This window comes from Bombus huntii, chromosome 7 (assembly GCF_024542735.1).
Source record: "Bombus huntii isolate Logan2020A chromosome 7, iyBomHunt1.1, whole genome shotgun sequence".
Lineage (NCBI taxonomy): Eukaryota > Metazoa > Arthropoda > Insecta > Hymenoptera > Apidae > Bombus > Bombus huntii.
The window spans coordinates 10,254,539-10,274,896 of NC_066244.1; the positions used below are offsets into that span (position 1 = coordinate 10,254,539).

Genomic DNA, 20,358 nt, shown 5'->3' on the forward strand with positions numbered 1-20,358 from the left:
ATTTGAGATTTTAGTAGATAATATATAAATAATTTATGTAATCGTTTATGTTCGTAACATGAATTCATATTCCATAATTGCACGAATGTATTATTTATTAATAACGAAAGCTGCAAGCATTGCAAAGTTCAGTATAAAAACCGAATATATGAGAGTTTTCCTACTAATTTCTGCGAAGAGATTTGGTTTGTGCACAAGATTGAGAACACTGAAATAAATATTAGAATATACATATACAGAAATAAAATACTGGCATTACGTCTCCTAATATTAGACAAACTGATAATTTTAAAGAAAAAGTTCGCAGTAATTTTTATAAAATGTGGTGTTATTACGGCTGTGCAATTATATGGATTATTTTTGGTTTATACGTGTCTCAAACCGAGCTATTCTCGAACATACTTATTAGTAAAATAACCGAGGTAAGATCCAACTGTTATATTAATTTAAATATTTATATTCGTGATATTAGAATATTAACTTCTTCATTGTTATGAAACCATACATTATATCAATATGTTAATCTAAATATAGATATTTAAATTTTTGTATAATGTTTCTTTCGAGATGATGTTATTTTTCTTTTTTTGGAGACTGAATTTACTATGTAAAATAAATTTTCGTATTTTACAAAAAATGGTTCTTCGTTTTAATGAAAATTGAATAGCATAAACACCGTTGGAAAAGTTGCAAATTATAATAAAATTACCTTTCAATCATCCTTTTAAAACGATGACACATTTGAATTCAGTATAATAAAAGTTCAAACATTACTCTTTCAAGATATGATATAATTCGCTCAAATTAGAAATTTGTATAATGCGTATAAGTTACACAGAATTTACTCATGTAAAATAACAATTTACAGGCATTATCACTGCGTGAAGATTCAGAAATATACAAAGTATGGAAGTCACCTATACAGTTAACTTTTACGTGTCATTTCTTCAATGTTACCAATCCCGATGAAGTGATGAGTGGAAGTAATCCATATTTCAATGAAGTTGGTCCATTTACTTATGAGTAAGAGATTAAATTGAACGAAAGTACTTACGTTGTACGTCTCGTGTATTAAATTTTAATGAAATTTATATTTTTCTAGAAATGCAATTGTATTTATTGTTAACATATTGTTTCGAATACGCTATTTTGTCATACGTCATGTTTTATATTTCTAATCTATGTTTGCTAGTTAGTGTATTAATTAGGAAATATTATAGTATCGTAAAGATATTATATCTTGGAATATTTTAGATGAGTAATATTTTAAAAAATGTGTTTATCGTTTAATTTTAGTTAATTATTTGAATACATATATACCGTAAATATTTGGATCTAATAAGTTTTTAAATATTTATCAATCCTTGTTAATTCGTTTTTTAATATGTATATTATGATACATTTAGTGAAATACTCGAGAAACAAATTATAGATGTGGACGATGCGATGGATGAAATTACATATACAACAAAGTCTATGTACAGTTTTAACAAAGACTTGAGTGTGAAATTATCTGAACATGACAAAATCACTATGTTAAATCCTGCATACATTGGTACCATGTCGATGGCAAGTATAATTGAAGATGAAAGCTCTATAACTCGATTTTTAGACATCTTCTATTTAAGTTAAAAAAAAATAACTTCTTAGTTCGACAATAATCGATTACGTAATTATTCAATAGTTTAATATTATTATATTAACACAGAATATCTATAGTAATCTAATATGTAAAATATTGTCCATACGATTTATTTAAACCTTTATCCTTTCGCATACTGAATTATTTAATTACCTTTAACTGTAAATGGTATGTATAATTTTAATTAATCATGTTTGTATAGCTCTCCAGCTTACCTCCTGAATATATGGAAAAATATGGTAATAACATACCGAAACTATTTCCAAACCGTAGTTCCATTTTTCTAAAAGCTAATCCTAACGATCTGCTTTTCAATGGAATTCAAGTTTCGTGCAATTTAAGAAAATTCCCTGAATTGGATATGATATGCAAAACATTGGGCAGTAATCTGCCACAAGCGTTGAGAAAAACCGACAAGCAAGATGTTTATCTACTCAGTATCTTTCAGAGGGTAAAAATTGTTTGCAAAAACAAAACATGCAACATATTTTTGTATTTTTAATACTTTGTCATAAAAATTTTTATTAAAAATTCTTTACATATTTTAATAATAAGTTTCCAACATTTTCTACTTTCAAATTTAGACAATAATGTCAAGGAATGCAGGAATTATTCAGATATTTTCATAACGGTTAACAAAATGTTTCATGTTTCTAAGGTGTTCGAAAAATATTCATAGTAATATTTAAGTAAATGCGTATATAAATAATACTAATTTTCCCAATTGGTAGATGAACGCTACTTTTCGTGGGCCATTTTCTGTTAACAGAGGTGTTAATGATATAACGAGATTAGGAGATATAACATCTTATATGGGAAAAAGAAAACAAACAATATGGAACTCTGAAGATTGTAATATAATAAGAGGAACTGACTCAATCATTTGGGCACCATTAATAAAACCATTGCCTTTTGTTTCAACGTTTGTACCAGATTTATGTAGGTACGACATTATTTTTTAAAGTATTACTAAAAACTTTATGCACATTCTCATGTAATACGAAATATTATTTCTTATAAAACTTTTAAACCATGTATTTTTTGTATCTGATATCAGGAAGAAAGAAATCTTGAGAATAGAGAAATAATTATTATTCAAATCTTTTATCTTGAAATTTGTTGTTACTTCATTACACTGGCTAACTGTTAAATAAAAATAACTTTATTTAAGTTAATATACCGTATCAGTTATCAAGATGTATGTGTAGAACAATCGAAGCGGATTATAAAGATGAAATTTCGGTACGAGGTTTAATTGGCTCACGATTCGTCATGAAGGAAAGGACATGGTTTTTAAACACGACGCAGTGCTATTGTTTATTAGAAAATAAAATACCAAAATGTTTACCACAAGGCTTAATCGATGTCTGGGAATGTCAGGTAACATTATAACAAAATAGAAATATCTTCCTTTAATTTAAGATTTAATATTATTACAGAAACTGCCGGTAATCTTATCAGAGCCACACTTTTTACACGGTGATCCACAGCTGTTAAAGTACGCAGGTGGTTTAAACCCTGATGAAAGGCTGCATGAAACCTACATCATTATCGAACCATATACCGGAACGCCTCTTTCTGGACAGAAAAGGATACAACTAAATTTATATTTGGAAAAACAGTCAGTAGAGTTGCTTTCAAATGTCAGCGAGGGATATTTTCCGCTTATGTGGTGCGGAAATGTAAGATCCTTCAAGACAGTTCCTATCATTTTATCTTGTTTACTAAACATATATGATTTCACTTACGAAATGCAATTGATTAAAATTATACGGTTCAATTCTCAAGACATATCGTTTATTATGAATTTATTATGGATATTATACTTATATTATATTACATTTATTATGAATAGCGAATGTGGTAGATTTTTCGATTTCAAAGTTGGCACCAGAGTATTTCGCGAATGATAATAAGAAAAGAACTTTACTAAAAATTGAGTTTATTATGTTATGTATGTATTTGTTCGTTTTCTTTAAAAATGAAAGTATGATAAACAAGAGTAAAAATATAATGGAATAATATTCGGGAATCTTAGAGACCAAAAAATTAATTCTCCTCGACGGATTCATAGTTGTGCTTGATATTTGTTCAATCATTATATTGTGCAATAAAATAATATTGAATTAACATTTATCCATCAGTAGGCAGGGAATTTAATTTCATAGCAACGAAGCTGATTTGATTCAATATATTTTATTCACTATTCATTCTTAAGAAAGTCTGATATTTCGTCGTCATAGGAAAATTCTGACAAAGAAATTGAATAACATTATACATTTTTACAAACAGATGTTAATTTATGAATACAATCTTTCATTACATCATAGTCCAGATCACATCAAAATGTACAAAATATAATTACAATTTTTCTCAGATATCGATAGACGAACTAATTGTCTAATAAATATTTTACAGGGAAACACGCCAACGTTAGAGATTATAGGATTCACATATCAAACGCTTCGTCTAATAAAAATTTTTCGGTATATAAACATAATTCCTTTGATGATTGGAATTCATTTGACTTTCGTCGCTGTAATGTATTGTAATTGTACAAAACGCAAAACACAACCAACATTTGCAGAATCGTTACTAATATCATCAAATTCACGATCCAATAATATCGCACAGAGACCCTCACGTGCACAAGCATTTGAGGCATTTCAATAAATGCACATTACAGTTCATAAGTATTGTGAAAATTTAGTTTAGTTTAGTTTAGTTTCTTTTTACAGCTTAACCATTAACAAACGTAGCAATACTACATTCATTTGTTTATTAAACATGTATACGTATTACATGTATGTAATCATTATTTGTATTGACATCCAAAGGCTTTTTATCAAGTTAGAAAAATCATGTTAATCCTACTTACAAGTCAAAAATTGATTTGAAAATAAAAAGTTTCTCAAATAATAAAATAATTCTGAAAGGTTTGACATTTACAAATGTCAGTTTTGTTATTGCGTGTTACCATTTACAAGCAAATTTAATCGCATCATCACATTCTATTATACACAGCCATGTCGATTATACAAAATAAAATCATTACAGTTTGATTTACCCGGAATTTTATGATTAAAATATTGAACAAGTGTTCGGATATTTTTGAACAGTAAACACGATGCTAACGAAGAAAGTTACAGCGCACTAGAGTGTTTAAAAATAATTGATTATTTCTAAAAAATGCATATAGATTTAATGTTTTATACAGTGATAAATTTACAATTTACGATGTTGCATACTATTTACTCTTACAAATTTAATGTAGTAACAGTCGCATCCGTTCGCTTAAATTAGAAATATTAGATTGTTTGTTAAAATTTATACGCATAGGCAAGAAAATTACTTTTTCGTTTATACAAGTAAATAAATAACTGTATGTTACCTTCTTTTTTAGAAATTTACTACAACTTTAAAATGCGACCACTACTACATTAACAGTAAGTCCACGAACGCTAACCTACTTTATTGTTAAACTCATTTCAAAGCGTACTATATAGTTTAAAAAATATTGTATCTCTAGCTTGAATATTTACAATGAATATAATACACCTATCTGTTTATCCTCTTTAAAATTAGATATGCTTTCTCAATTTTTCTTCCATTACGATCTAATCTTATGATCACCAAATTAATTGTAATACTTCACGATTTTACAATATTCTTTAAATTACAAGAAATCCGTAAATTACAAAAATGCTTAAGTATAACGCAGAGATAAATACACAATGTACACGAATACTCTTAAAAATAAATACTCCATGGGAATGTGAATTACGTTAATGATAAATAATGATAGCTAATATGTCACGATTACTGTACAGATATTCGACAGCGTCTTAAAAAAGATCTAATCTTAATAATTTCAATACATTCACTTCTTATCGAATTTCTATTATTAATAATCTATGCTAACAAATAATTTTTGTACAAAATCGATTTTTATATCGTATACACTTATACGTACACGTTTTTTACATAAATTATTATAAAAGTTTCTTTTACAAATTTCGCGATCTTTAACTTGTATTCTACGTCTGATAAGTAGGTATCACATATATTGTATATCGTAAGACTATATCACAGTTCATAAGTATTAGAACATTAACGAAAAACTGGAACTTAAATAGTTATAAAGAAATTATTAGAACCGTTAAGAATTACTATCTCATTAAAAATCTTACATCGTAAGGAACTCGTATGTGAAACATTAAAATAATATCCTCGACAATTATCTCAAAAATTTCTTTCGTGTCATCATTTTTCCTGTTACATTTATTGTTATCTGATTCTATGAATACTATATATTCTTAAAATTAGTTCTTAAAATAGTTCTTAAAATCAGATTTTGGCCAGAATTTCCTACTTATAATAATTTCATTTCAAATTTTTTCAATGAGCTTTTAGTTAGTTTTTGTCAGCCCCATTATGTGTCTTGGATCATTATCTTGCGTGAATACAAAATTCGGTCCTTTGAATTTGAAAAAAACGAAGTAATTGTTTTTTCGATAATCTACATCAAATATTAATTTTCGTACGGAACGAGCAGTATTCTGATACTTATGAACGGCGGTATATATGTTGACTCGGATACGAGACGTACATAGCGAACGTGTTAATTTTACATTAAGTCCTTTTTGCATATGCAATTATAAATAGATTTAGGTCATTACTTTATTGATACAATTTGATTATATCTATAATGGAGATCCATGAACCGGATACTAACGCTAAGAGAGAAAATATTAAAAGTACACTGTTCTTCCAAAGTCTCCAGTTATACTTACCCAAGTGGCCATCCCAGCACGAAACTGTTTCCACGGTTGCTGGGATTGCGATGCCAAGGATGGAGAAAAATACTGAACCGACTAGGGAAATAAAAGGTTCGAGTTTTGGAACCAGACATGCCACAGCAACTGAAAGGAAAAGAAATTGTTAAATAAAATTCTATAAACAAAAGTCTATACACTGAAACATTTAAAATACGTATTTATTGAAATATATAAGAGAAAAGTATAATTTGTTCGTCTTGATATTTCAAAGTTTATTATAAATACACTTGTCGTTCTTCAAACCAAAAGAATAATCTATGAAGGGAGGCAACATTCTATATTTTGCAATTCTTACATAATAGTCGTCGCAGAAAAATTAGCTAATAAAAATAAAAAAATTTAATGATTCGTTAAAAGATTCAAATTCATATATATGAAAATTCTATGCATTCAATTTAAATATCGAACATAGAGAAGATTTTAGGTATTATATTATAAAGTATTATAAAAAAATATATCGGAATTTAAAAAAGCTGCGAGAAAGTTGCGTGTAGCGAATACTACGTAGAAATCAGTGAACTAGTGTATTTAAATTCAGTTGTTTGACAAGCTTATTAAGTAACATCACAACCGAGGGAAATCACAGCTTGCATTATAGAGACAGAGTTATCGCGTCGAAAAGTCGAAACATCAACAACGTAAACAGCAAGGACGTGAATATCAAAGTGGTAGATCCTCAATGAATTAAATGCGAACGAGTCATTGAACGGTTAACAGTGAGTCATGCGGTTACGAAGCCAACAAGTATTCCCCTAACCCGGTCTACGTCTTTCTATTGCAATTCACGTTCCTCTCTTACTTCCTTAGGAAAATAACACACATGTCTGGTACACACTCAGTGGCGTAAACCGGTAATAACCAGAAGGGTAATCACAGCTTGTTATCTCGGCAATATCAAAACGTTAATCCTTTTATCGTGACTCTGCTTAATAAGAACAATTTGTTGCGAAATAAAACCACATGGAAAATGACAGCAATTTGTGATTTAATTGCATCTTAGGCTCTTCCTGTCAAACAGTGTCGACATGTTCTACGAGTAAAAATAAGTAAGAGAAGGAAGAACATATTGCGTCTTGTAACTATATAACTAGTAAAAAATCGTGTACATATGTATCGTAATAAATTGAAAAATAGAGGAAACTAATGTTACAAATATTCTTTCTTAACAATTGACCTTAGAATTTATTATCGTTTCCGTCATTTTCCTCAAAATCCGTTTGTAGGAAATTAGTTCAAGTCTTCTCAGATTATAATTGTTTGGAAATGAAAGCAACTTACTTGTAAACAAAGCTATGAACATTCTTATCGCTGTTTCAGATATTCTTTCATATTTATGACTGAATTTCTCTTTCATTAATCTCCATATTATATCGATTGGCACGGTAAATTGCAATCCGTAGGTAAACAAAACCGCTAGAGCGATAAGTAGTTTCACCATCTGTCCTGGGCTGTAAAACAATATATTGGCTTATACAAATTTTATTTCCATTTAAGAGCATTTAAGAACATTTAAATATTGTGTATAAAATTATGATAAAGTATCCTCTATGAAAAATTCTGCGAATTGTAGATACCTCGAAAGCTATCCATATGTGTAATATTAAACTCCAAGAATACAATCATAAATTCTTTCCTCCTGAATAATTACGTATATTTCATGAAGCAGTTATAAATCATTTATAAATTGAAATTTATTTAGAAATTTGATTAAGTGAATTTTAAATTGAATTTAGAAAATCGTGATTATTTTATTAAGAATTAAATATTTTACTCTAATTCGTAAATCTTTATTGAATTGAAGATAAATAACAAATAGTAATGTTTCATATACGTATACAGTATACACAATAGATTATCTACTTTTTGAATTCAATTACAAGCAACTTAATAAATATTTGATTCGTAATCGTACTTACATTTCTGTTATTGGTATGTTCAGCGTGATAGTTGCGTCAACTGCTTCCCCGTATTTCAAATAACCGAATACACCCAGTGTAGCGTATAAAGCTACCACTATAGTCATCGTTATATTCAGGACACTCGGGCAACCAAGAAAATGTTGCGGATTCCGCATGCTGTTTTCAACAGGCATCACCTAAGAAATTAATCTTTTTATTATACCATTACGAAATCTATAAAATTCTATATTTATAAAATTCATACCACTATAAATGAAATGAATAAATTTGAAAGCTTTCAATTTCAATTAACTTATCACGATAAAAAACTTTGCTACATATTTTAATTAAGTGTCCTGGACTTCGAATCTGTATTAAGATTTTTGAACTGTATTAAAAACAAAAAGAGCAAATATCATATAAGAATAATATTATTATATCCAGAATGTTGCAGAAATATTTTATTCATTATATAATAATGTTTAAACTATGGGATCTTTAAAATTTTGTATAATTAGAAATTAATTCATAAAACCTTCGTACATAGTAATAAGAAGAAAAGACTTATTTTTCCAAACGATACTATCTCATATTTATGCTATGATTTACAGCTATGACTATTTTAACAAACAACTAGAGTTTAGTTATTGTTTCAAACTTACAACTCCGATGCCCTCGATGGCGAATAACACAGTAGCGAAAAATATAGGCAAGTGTTCGACCGGTGCTATCAACTTTATGTTCTGTGGTGATTCAGTTCCACTGAAGATGTAATACAGAGTTATCGCAAAACCGACCAACATGGAAAGGTTGGCCATAATGGAGAATGGTACCAGATACTTCAAATTTCGAATTTGTCCCAGCAGCAACACCGCAGGAATCAACGTGAGTATGTACATGCGAAGAGATATGTCCATGCCGGTGTGGTAGTCCACAACCTAAAACAGAACCACCAATAATTTCGTAAGAAAACTTTTATTACAAAGAGCAAAAATTAGAAACGAGTCATTTTAAATTGAATTTTCAAATTCGTCAAAATCGAATTTGAAACTTCGTGAGGTCCCGAGACTCTTGGAGCTCAGAATACTTATTTTTTCTAGGAAGCATCTATTTTGTCAGGCACTAAGATCTTAATAAATTCATTCATAAAAATTGAAATGATTTAAAATAGAAAATTCAAATTAAAATGTGTGTAAAGCTTATAAAAGTAATAAAATTTAGAAAATACGAAAATTCAATAGAAACTCAGTTTTATGATAATTGTATCCTAGAAATATTTCATTCAAAATCCGCTGTTCATCCAAATTTTACCATAACAAATTTCCATATCGTTTGAGGGAAAAAATGTAACTCGCATAAACTATTGTCACTATTTTATACGATCGTATAGAGCTTTCGTAATTAATCTTTTCGTTTTTTATTTCACATTTTACAAGTGGATCACGATATTTGAACTGAAAAGAAATGAAATATTGCAGATAAAATAGAATTGATGGGATGTCCTGTCTTATTTAGCGTTGAATCATCCGATTAGTTAGTTACAATCCATTCAGACCGTAATTTTTGTTCACGGACAAGCAAACAAGGTGGACCCTGCAGGTTAAACGAGTCAGAACGAGTCTTGAGGCTACGCGTTGGCACAGATTTTCAATTGTGATCAAGGAAAAAAAGAGAAAGATGCACGTGCAACGATGAACGAGGACAAAGGAAACGAGACGATCGCAGATTAGAGTGGTTTTACAATCTACATTTTGATGTGGTTAAGGAGATGAATATTATTTACAGATTCTATTCGCTTGTAGATTATAGAACAGTAAACATAGAGAGAGAATGGTAGATTATTAATTTGATATATAACTTAATCATAATATCGTACTTACTATGTTATGTTGTTAAAAATAATGTTTGTTAATTCGAATTCTAAAATGCAATTTTTAGTAACCAGTACAGCAATATATTATAGCAATATCTTTGCTATTATATTTTGAAACCAAAAATTTGAATTGCTTTTATACGTAGATATTCACAAACAACACAATGAATAATTATTAGGCAATGAATAATGAAATATGACTAGTTGTCTGAACAAGGAATTATTGTGCATATATTTAAGTAAACTTCCACGTTAATGGCTTATAAATGTAACCGATACGGTGATTCACAAACCACTTGGAAATAGAATGGAAAACTTTTAATAAATATCTATCAACTATATGAAAATTGCAAGGAAGAAACGTGATACGTCGCATTTTATACTTTTTATAGGGAATTCATAAGGTTTCTTTAACTGTTCAAATACTTTCCTGAATCTGTACATGTATAATTGGCAGATATTAAGAACAGAAACTCAGCATTCACGAAAAAATTTTTCATGTTAGTATTCAACTGTTGATATCGCCTTTCCTATAAACAAATTCCTATATTGTAATGTAAAATTACATTGCAAAAAAAATTACTAAAATATTAATATATCAATGCGGAAATGGCAAAGATATTTTCGCGAGATCAGCACAAAACGTATTAATATAACACTATTTTATGATACAATTAATTATTTATAGTATACGTTACCAATAACCGATACCAACATAATAAATTATTTTAAATTTCTTCAAATTGGGGAAATAAACGACAAAATGATAATAGCCGAAGCTAATAAATAAATACTCCAATATGAACATTTTTCATTAAAAGAACGAACAATTTCACGTTTATTAATTTGTTAAAGATGAGTAGTAAAAAGGAAGATCCTATTGATCGCAGCAGCAAATTTACGTAGATAGATAAAATTGTTAGGTTGCGAATTTTCCACTCGTTAGTTAAAATTGTGGATAACGAATGTTTCAACGCTGAAATGACATTATCGGACTGATATTCAAATTATCGGTATCTTTCGAGCACCGACATGCTGTTTCAACACTCGATTTAACTGTCGCATTTTTTAAATATAATTCATTGATATCAATGCTCCACCAGCACTTCAACTATTTGTATATCGGAAATATAATCGAGGCATATTAATATTTTTAGCGGAATATTGTGTTTTACTGTCTTTGTGCGTTTTAAATTTGTCTGAACTTCTACAACTGGCTATCTTTTATCGAACGACTCTTTGGTCAAAGTATATTATTTGCTTTGTTAGCAGGGTATTGTGTACTTATTGTTTCTTTAACTATCACGAATGACAAGTGAGTACAAGGAAACTCGTTTTATAGTTTTCTACTGCCATTGTTTTTTTCTACGACTGCACAATATAACAGACTGCTATTATAATAACTGTTGGAAACCAGCGTGTAAGATTTACCTGTTTGATCGAGGTCGATATGAATACCACATAGACGCACGTACCGCCCAAGTAAGTCGCACACAATGCAATATTTACTAATATTCGACTTGCGTTCGCGAATGGCCTTAATGTTTTTGGTCCATTGAAAAACGCAGCCTCCGCTGTCTCGGCGAATGTCATCTGTGGTGTTTTCGTTTTCTTGCATAGCACGTGGGACGAACGAACCAGTATGTGGACACAATGCGCGCATATTATACCGATTATTATAGTACCGATTCCACCGAATAACGCTCCGCCATTCTTAACCGCATTTGGCATAGCAAGGATTCCGGTGCCAAGAGACGATTTTAATAGGTGAGCTAGAGCACCGAAGTCTCTGTAACAAGAACAATTTGTATATTTATTATGTTGTACATTTCTCGCGATTTCTTTTTCTAATGGTAGTTCTTTTCTTAAACGGTATACTGCCGGTCCAGAGTAATAATAACCAATGACATTATAAAAGAAATCAAACAAGACGGTAATTAATAAAACTATCTTTTTCAGTTATTTTGTACTATTTCGTATAGTATCAGATACTCTAATTAAATTAAAATAAAATATATTGAATTTACCTATATCGTAACAATGAAGTGTAAACGATGTTGAAATTTACTGGTCAATAGTATGACTAGATTTTATGTTCTGATATGAAGAAAAGATAACTTACGAATTGGTATTTTTCTTATCACGGTGTTCAAAGGGATTGTATAGTTCGTCCTTCTCATTGTATTCTCCGATCATGACAGTAGCTATTTTCGTACTGATCACAGAAAAAATACGTCATTACATTATGTGTCGAAGATACTATCTTGTTTCGTGCCTCTTGATACTATCATATATTTTTCAAAGTAATTCAGAACATGGGAGGTTAAAGTGGACAATTGTATAATATTTTACGACGTAGAAATTTATCAAATAAAACCTTTTATCCTAATTGGAGTACATTACTCATTTATAATCTGTTTGAAAGATCCTATATTTTTCAATTTGGTTATATTTATTTATATTTGGTTATATATATTAGAAGAAAGTAAATGTAAATTCTTTTTTCAAGTACCATACGCAAGAAATATCTAAATATGAAGATTCTATAATTAATTCTAGTTAATCAATGATTATTTATCATTGGAGAATAGGGTTTCATCAAGTTTCAACAAATAATTGACATAAATATAGAAATAAACGTGTAGCAACATACACAATACACAGTGCCTTACGTTAATAATGATTGATAACGAAAATTTTATTGAGATTAGAATTATCAATAAAAATTCAAATTCACTTATGAAATTAATGAATTTAATGAAAATTAATACTAATGACATTATCAAAGAGGTTCTACGTCTATCGATAGGAATGATACAATTAATAAAACCTACAAATAAATTTAATTTGATATTGCACATTTAATTAACGTGAATGAAATTGCGAATAAAACACAAGTTAATCCATACCTGCTATTAAATTCCTGCATAGGACTTTCTGTAGGTTCTGACTTTGTACATTTCCCCATGGTGAATCTAAAACAACATATACACAATTATCTGATTAATATCGCAATATCATTTTACTACATACACGCATAATTTTTAAAATAATGATCTCCGCACCTTAAGACTGCTACTTTTGAATTCTATTCGCCAAAAACTATATTCTATAGTATAAATATGTGCTCCTTTTGTATACGAATATTGTAGATGCTTATAAAACTAAAACGAACATGAATAAAACAAGAGAAAGAACACTTCCTCAACTGTATGCAGATTTTTATCTAAAACTTTCACGAAAAGATTAGGAGTGCGTTCACATATGACCCGTACAAAAGGATAAATTAAATATTTAACATTATATAATACATAGTATATCAGTGCCAATATCTAAAAATCTTAACTGTATATATTATACGTCATAGTACTATGCAAATAATACTTTCGATAAAATAGATTAAAACTTTGCGTATTAATTAACTTCAATATTTATGTATCTACGCTCATTACTGCATTTATCCTAATTAAAAAGCACATCAGATTTCCAAAAGTATTTTCTAGAATCACAATTAATACATTTGCTACTAATCTTCGATATTTTATCGATCATATACTACAGGAGTGATTAAGATAGAATCTCTGTGAGTTGAATTTCGTGGTAGCAATATTTATATCGTTAAAATAGATAATCAAACCAGCAATGATTAAAATCTATACGATTGCCTATCATATGACGTCACAAATGTCAACATCAAAAATGATGACGATCTCAATGACAATGTCTCAAGTTTAATTTGATTGCCATTGATAACGATGATGTTTGAAAACAAAATGATTTTTAAGGTGGTACATAGGTACTTATGTTAGACTTAAGCACGGCACCAATGTAGCAATCGGCGAAGGTCTTACTTTTATCGATAAAAATTTTCCATACGGATATGGATCGCCATTTCTTACTTATCATTTAGATTATTTCCATGACTTAAAAAAATTTATGTCTGTTAATTCTCTGATCGATTATCTTAAAAAGCTTTAAGCCTCGTTCATATCACATAGCGCTTTGTTGCTTGAACCCATATGGTTTCAAGTAATTTTATTGGTATGAATTTCACTTTGCATTACTGATTCACTATTCACTTTTATATTTGGATTCACCATTATATTTATTAAGAATTCATTATTATGGTATATTATAATGCATTTCAATAAATTTATTTATTTATTTAATATTTTAATAGTAATAATATAATATATTTCAAAGTTACTAAAATTCATGTAACTTGAAAACTATAGTTTGTTCAGATTAGTCCAATTACTTAGATTCAAGGGACTTGAATTCAAGTGATTTAAATTCAAAATTGTGTTCATATAAGTCAAGCTATTCGACTTGAAATTATATTGATTCAAGTAACGCGACTTCAAGTGGATACCAAATTCAAAATGCATATTTAAAGTGGCATTGAAAAATGCGATTACGTATAATATATACAAATGTTAATTATAATTATAGACATGATAAGATTATAAAATTGTAAAAATTCAAAAGAATTCGGCTTGGTTTCAGGAACCGGTGTCAACAAACACGAAATTGCATACAGTGTTAAGTTATCAACAACGATCAGCTACAAAATAAATCGGAGAAAAGGAGAGAAAATAGATTAGAAGTTAAATGAAAGAAAATTGTATGCTATCCATTTCGAATCAACATTATACAAAAGAATTTCATGATATTATGTAAAAAAATTTGCAAAATGTTTTAGACGCAATATCTCAGCTCCACAATAGTTACACTTGCATCTGAATATCGCAGAACGTACATTTACATTTATTAACGACAACAATTAACATAAGCGAATTGTGAATATAACACATGATTCAACATTTATTATCGCATTGTATTAGATAATTTATTCACAAAATGGTTTTTATTGTTATTGTATTATAGAAAAAGATACACGTTTTTCTCATACTAATATGCGTTAATGGCAGGTGCAAATGGCTAAGATGCCATAAGAATGGATAAGATGGATCAGAATTGCGTTGCATAACATTCGATGCTACGACGTAAGGTTTAATTCGATCATTCGATACAAAATAGAGCTTAATGTCAGCATTTACGTATTTTAGATTATTTGTGATAACATTTTTCCTACTTTGCGCAAGGTTAGTAAACGATTATTATCGTCGGTTGAATAAAGCAGAAAAAGAAAAGAGAATTTTACGACGAAGGACAGTTGTTGAAAAATCGAGGCACAAGAAGCATAAACTTCGCAAGTCCTTGCAATTATTTCGTTCTTATCTGTCTGATCACTTTTTTAATGCCACGATAATACGAATGCCACAATGTAACGAGAATTTCACAATATCCATTTTTCTATTTATTTCTATTTATTTTTCCGTGATCACAATGATGTGATCCGTTAAACCCGCAAGATCGAGGTATCGACAAGACTCGTTAAGCAATCGACCGATCCTACGTACGATTACAACGTTCCAACTCAGACATATCCTTGAATGCTTCCATGGTACACAATCTACGTGGGATTTTCTAACATAAGGATGCAAAAACAGTTCACGATGTAGCTAATAAATATTCAGATGTGAGCAAGAGACAGAAAGGAGTCACGAATATCCACAATGCTTCTTAAACGTAAATTATGCTTACTATTAGGCTCTAGGTATATCGAGCTCGACGAGTATGGTTAATCCGATGAGATCTGGAATCCTGGACTGAAAATGTCGATATCTCAGGATAATGTCTGCACGAATTGTCGTGGCCGCTTTGTGCAAATTTGCACGAGCGTGATTTACGAAAGGTCACATTAGAATTGATTTCCTCTTGTCGTAAAATGTTGCATAATGCGCTATTATTGTGCTTAGAGCTGTTCTATTTCGTACGAAAGTACTTTCATTATATTTTAGTAACGCTGTTACATACGAATATTCCGTTATTTATTGCAAATTTATAGGCGGACAGTTTCACTTACAGATTTATGATAGAAAGTGGTAGCGTGCGCTTGCGAGAATCTATAAGCAAGGAAATCGATATGAAAGAAATTGTCTCCTTTCGTTAAAATATTAATAGGTAACAATTTTCTATTTAGAAAATATTGTTATCTTTTCTTATTCTTTTTTATTATCTATAAATTTCTGAACATTTTTATGAAATCCCATTATTTTCCGACAGTACGATGATATAGACGACATTGTATGGCTCCGAGATATCTCGTCCGAAGTATCACGTGAACGACATAGTCTGTTAAGATATTTCGTTCACTTATGCGAAAGAGTTAACTCACAGCGTAGTAATAAAATTTAAAAATTGCTCGTCATAAGTCCTTATCGCGTGCATATATATATGTAATTGCGCAGATCTCAATTATCCTGGAACACATCGTTTCCTATTTTCCCACCTGTTAACCACATTCCACGATAAATTCACATTTCAGTGTCCACCTGATACACTATTGCACGAACGCAATGATAGTTGACTTCCGGTACACACGGCGGGCACGCGACTCGTATCTCAAATTGAAAATTTATGAATCTATAATCAAGCAATATGGCCATTTTTTTACCATTTTATACGTATATTGAAAACTATGTTCTTTCAACCTTTTTCTTATTTTTGAAGAAAGTAGATTTTTTTTAATATTCTTAACCATTTCTTGGAAGATATAGATTTCATTTATGTTAGTTGTAGTTAGTTACGTTAGAATAATCATATGTATAAGTCTGCAAGAAGACTGTGAGTCATTAAAAATAGTTTATATTAATTAATTAATTTTCTATTTGTTGTTATAGAATTTATCTTAAATTATTTATTCAAAATATTTTTCATATTAAGCTATCAATTATTCAAGATATCATTTGATGTAATGTATTATTTGCAAAAATTCACAAATAATACGTTCCTACTATCGACAATTTTACATAATTTTAAATGCCGTTTGTATCCAGCGCTGAAATTGCCCGATTTTATGTGGTGCGCAGTTTCCAGGAAATGCACACATGTATATTGTGAACAAAAAGATTTGTGGTTTAAGAAAATCGTGATGATGAACTTTGAATTACATACATTATTGCGAAAAACATGTTAACGTCAAGATTTCTGTTACGGCAATTAACATGAACACAAAAATGAGCCTTCCAGCGATACATATTCTATCGCACATTGTGGCGAAAAACAGACATTTCCTATAAAAAATGCTCTAAAACGATAGTCTCTAGAAAAAGAGATACTTTGGTTTTTAAGGCAATTTACCTCATATATAATAACTAATAACTTGGTAATATTAAAGCAAAGTATATTAGCATTTTTAATAAAAAAAAAGTATGTTAGCATTTTATAATAATGATAATAATAATATATATTTCTATTTTTTAAGGAATAATAAAAATTTGTAACATTTTCTCCAAATTATCATTTAAAGATACCTAATAAAATACAAGTTTATAATTAGCGATTTTACTTAGATTTCAACAGGCGATTGCAGCTATACGTTCTACTAAAAAACAAATTAATATTTATATTCAATAGAATTAAAATAATTTGGAGGTTTTCTAAATTCTAGTACGTTAAAGATAGTTGCATCAGATAAAGATTAATGCATGTATAATTTCATTTTAAATTCTAATCTTTGTGATAGATATATTAAATATAAACTTTAGAAAATAATTGAAAAGGTAGAAATGATTTTTTTAACAATTTTAATTAATCTTTCTTGTTAAATTTCAAACGTGTACAAGAATACCAACTTATGGAAATAAACAAAGCCACTTCAAAATCCATATCAAACGATTGCGAAAATGTATTTCACGACTACACGTTGCAATTACGTAACGTGCATTCATTTCAGAATCCATAAAAATAAATCCAGAGTCTTAAATATGTCCCTCTAAAATCGCTTGTCTTTTCAAATGGTAAATGAACAGACATATTATCTTTACAACCTACTCTTTTTAACTCATTTAACAATTACACTTAAAGAAACATAATTGTACTTCAGCTCTACGGATTCAATCTTTTTCTCGATCAATCTCATATACCTTGGGTTCTTTAAACAAACAAATTAAAAAAATCTCGAGATCTACCGATAGAAAATTAATTAACATACGTTCGTCGTAATCTCTACATAAAATCTCCTCAGGTGAAGATTCAAAAACGATTTGAATAGGAAGCACAACGAATCGTTCGTGTGGGGCAAATCTTATCGAAATTGTGACGCTCGAAAGTCTGATTTTCGATTTAGAGATATCCAGCCCATCGGAACGCACTGATTATCAATAAACGTTCTCGATAATCGCGAAACGAATCGCTCGTTCAGAGATTATTTCGTCGCATAACGCGAATTATCAACAGCTACTTACATATTGCTTTAAACGATTCTTTTTAGCTTGAAATACGTTGCTAACACATTTTACATAAGTGTACTTACCTGTATTCTCGGTCGTTAATTCCGAATTCTCTTGAGAAATTGCTGATGCCTTCCGATTGTTCTGTCAAGAACATCAATAAAAAAGTTCGATCTTTGATCAACTTGCAATTCACATTCTCGAACGAGCCTCTTGGAAAAGATCCTTCTTCCTCGAATCGTTTTTTCACTGATTCGATCCTCCTGAAGACTTGAATTATTTCGGCCTCCTTCCCGTATCTTATTTATCTTTCAACACGCAATAGTAATCTCGTAGGAGATAACGATTTATCGGCGATTCTTAGATGAGTCTTGACTACTATCGTGCAGTATGATTTATTGATTCATTGATACAGCGCTAGATGATCCTCACACACGAAACTCGACTGTAAGTGTGCTTCTGTTTCCACAACCCAGCTTCTCGATCGTCTTTCGATGATTGATATTTTATTATCACCGTTAATTACTTGTTTATACTAGGTTTAAGATGATTTAAGGGCAATAAAATTCATACGGCAGTCGCTCTGTCACCGTTGCGAGGAAACGTGCGTTAAACGTATACAGAAAACTGCAGAAATTTGTCAATTCAACGAAGAAGACAGCGTTGTTGATGGGTACAGCTCGATGAAAATATTGAAACGCGTTAAACCTGATGAATTTCGGCTTTTCAAGCGACCGCGTTGATGTTAACGTCGAGACGTTGTCCTGACGTTGTACTTACTTCGCCACTGTCAGTGAACGATCTGTTCTATCGTTTCCTTTTATGCGTCTCGCAGGAACTCTCAATTCCATAACCTTCAATTTTTTCTATATTCCCCAATTCTTCGAGCGTAGTTTAATTTACTTTCTGATTCTTACGTTTAAAAAATCTTTCCAACTATTCCACTTTTACTAACACTGTTAGTAAACTGTAGACTCTCTAAAAATCTTTTTCCTTTGAATTTGTCAAAATTCCTGCTAAATCACAGGAAATCCTCGATTTTTCTTTAATCAGCGTCTTCTTTCCAATGATCTGGCTGGAGAGGTTCTCGCAGGAAGAATGAAAGATATCGTCCACGAACGTTGAAAAAGTGTCAACGTATTAGCAAGGAGGAAACGCGGCGCAGGAAAACTCGCGCGTGGAACGGTGACAGGCGTCGTACACGACTGGCCAGGTTTTTTCGGCGTTACGCAGGTATATATACGAGCCGGTGTGTATAGAGACAGAGACGCGCGATTCAACTCGCTAGTGTCCCGCTAGAATTGACGTCGTAACTCGAGGGAGGGGAGATAGAGGCCGTCCTCCTAATATGTTCTATCGAACGTGCTCGCGAAAAGACGGTTGTCGTTCGAGCGAGTCGTCCTTAGCATCGTGACGATCGCGCGTACCGAGGGCCACTGGAACCACGCGAATCGACTCTTGCTCTACCAAGCCGATCTCGTATCGTCTGTATTTCGCCTCGTCCCTTTCACCTTCCTTCTATCTCCTTCCGTTCAAATCAGCTTCGTCTTTTCGCCCAATTGAAACGATCATTCCCTCCACCGAGCTACCCTCTCTAATGTCACTGATCTCCTGAACTCTTTTCCCTGGCGACGCTCTTTTTCCTCCTGTCACCTCTTCGCCGACCCACTTCGTGATTTCGAACGTTGCGTAAGTGGCTCAAGCGGATGAATCACGCCGCACTGATACAGTTTCGACGTGCGAGAATGTCAAAGAATTTGGTTTATGGGGGAAATGGGGTAATTAGTGATAGTTCGCGAGAAGAAGATTG

The 20,358-nt window shown here is 30.7% G+C and overlaps 2 protein-coding genes across 4 annotated transcripts; one reads left to right on the forward strand and one right to left on the reverse strand.

The window, feature by feature from the left end:
- The first annotated feature begins 732 nt into the window (after window positions 1-732).
- Window positions 733-5,074, forward strand: LOC126867225 (sensory neuron membrane protein 2-like). Its single transcript, XM_050621465.1, has 7 exons — window positions 733-750; window positions 869-1,023; window positions 1,407-1,569; window positions 1,845-2,093; window positions 2,374-2,581; window positions 2,814-3,022; window positions 3,082-5,074. Exons 1-7 carry the CDS (start codon window positions 733-735, stop codon window positions 3,550-3,552), a joined length of 1,473 nt encoding a protein of 490 aa, XP_050477422.1. The 3' UTR covers window positions 3,553-5,074.
- LOC126868060 (proton-coupled amino acid transporter-like protein pathetic) lies at window positions 3,820-19,801 on the reverse strand. 3 transcript variants are annotated; one of them, XR_007690522.1, is made up of 9 exons: window positions 18,632-19,795; window positions 13,161-13,226; window positions 12,374-12,466; window positions 11,683-12,040; window positions 9,041-9,316; window positions 8,397-8,575; window positions 7,759-7,928; window positions 6,252-6,564; window positions 3,820-6,207 (listed from the first exon to the last, which is right to left on the reverse strand). XR_007690522.1 is itself a non-coding variant. In XM_050623220.1 (8 exons), exons 1-8 carry the CDS (start codon window positions 18,703-18,705, stop codon window positions 6,323-6,325), a joined length of 1,458 nt encoding a protein of 485 aa, XP_050479177.1. In that variant the 5' UTR covers window positions 18,706-19,796; the 3' UTR covers window positions 3,820-6,322. The 3 variants fall into 3 exon arrangements, 2 of the variants coding, with proteins under 2 accessions (XP_050479177.1, XP_050479178.1); XM_050623220.1 differs by having other exon boundaries at window positions 3,820-6,564; window positions 18,632-19,796; XM_050623221.1 differs by lacking the exons at window positions 3,820-6,207; window positions 6,252-6,564 and adding an exon at window positions 6,625-6,800 and having other exon boundaries at window positions 18,632-19,801.
- Between the last annotated feature and the right edge of the window lie 557 nt (window positions 19,802-20,358).

Coding starts and splice junctions, on each gene's coding strand:
- LOC126868060 (XM_050623220.1), bottom strand. CDS start 18,705: ATGTTCTTGACAGAACAATCGGAAGGCATCAGCAATTTCTCAAGAGAA. Junction 9,317..11,682: donor TATCGACCTCGATCAAACAG/GTAAATCTTACA, acceptor GTTCTGTTTTAG/GTTGTGGACTACCACACCGG. Junction 6,565..7,758: donor GTTCATAGCTTTGTTTACAA/GTAAGTTGCTTT, acceptor TTTTCCTTTCAG/TTGCTGTGGCATGTCTGGTT.
- LOC126867225 (XM_050621465.1), top strand. Junction 1,024..1,406: donor GTTGGTCCATTTACTTATGA/GTAAGAGATTAA, acceptor TGATACATTTAG/TGAAATACTCGAGAAACAAA. Junction 1,570..1,844: donor ACATTGGTACCATGTCGATG/GCAAGTATAATT, acceptor ATGTTTGTATAG/CTCTCCAGCTTACCTCCTGA.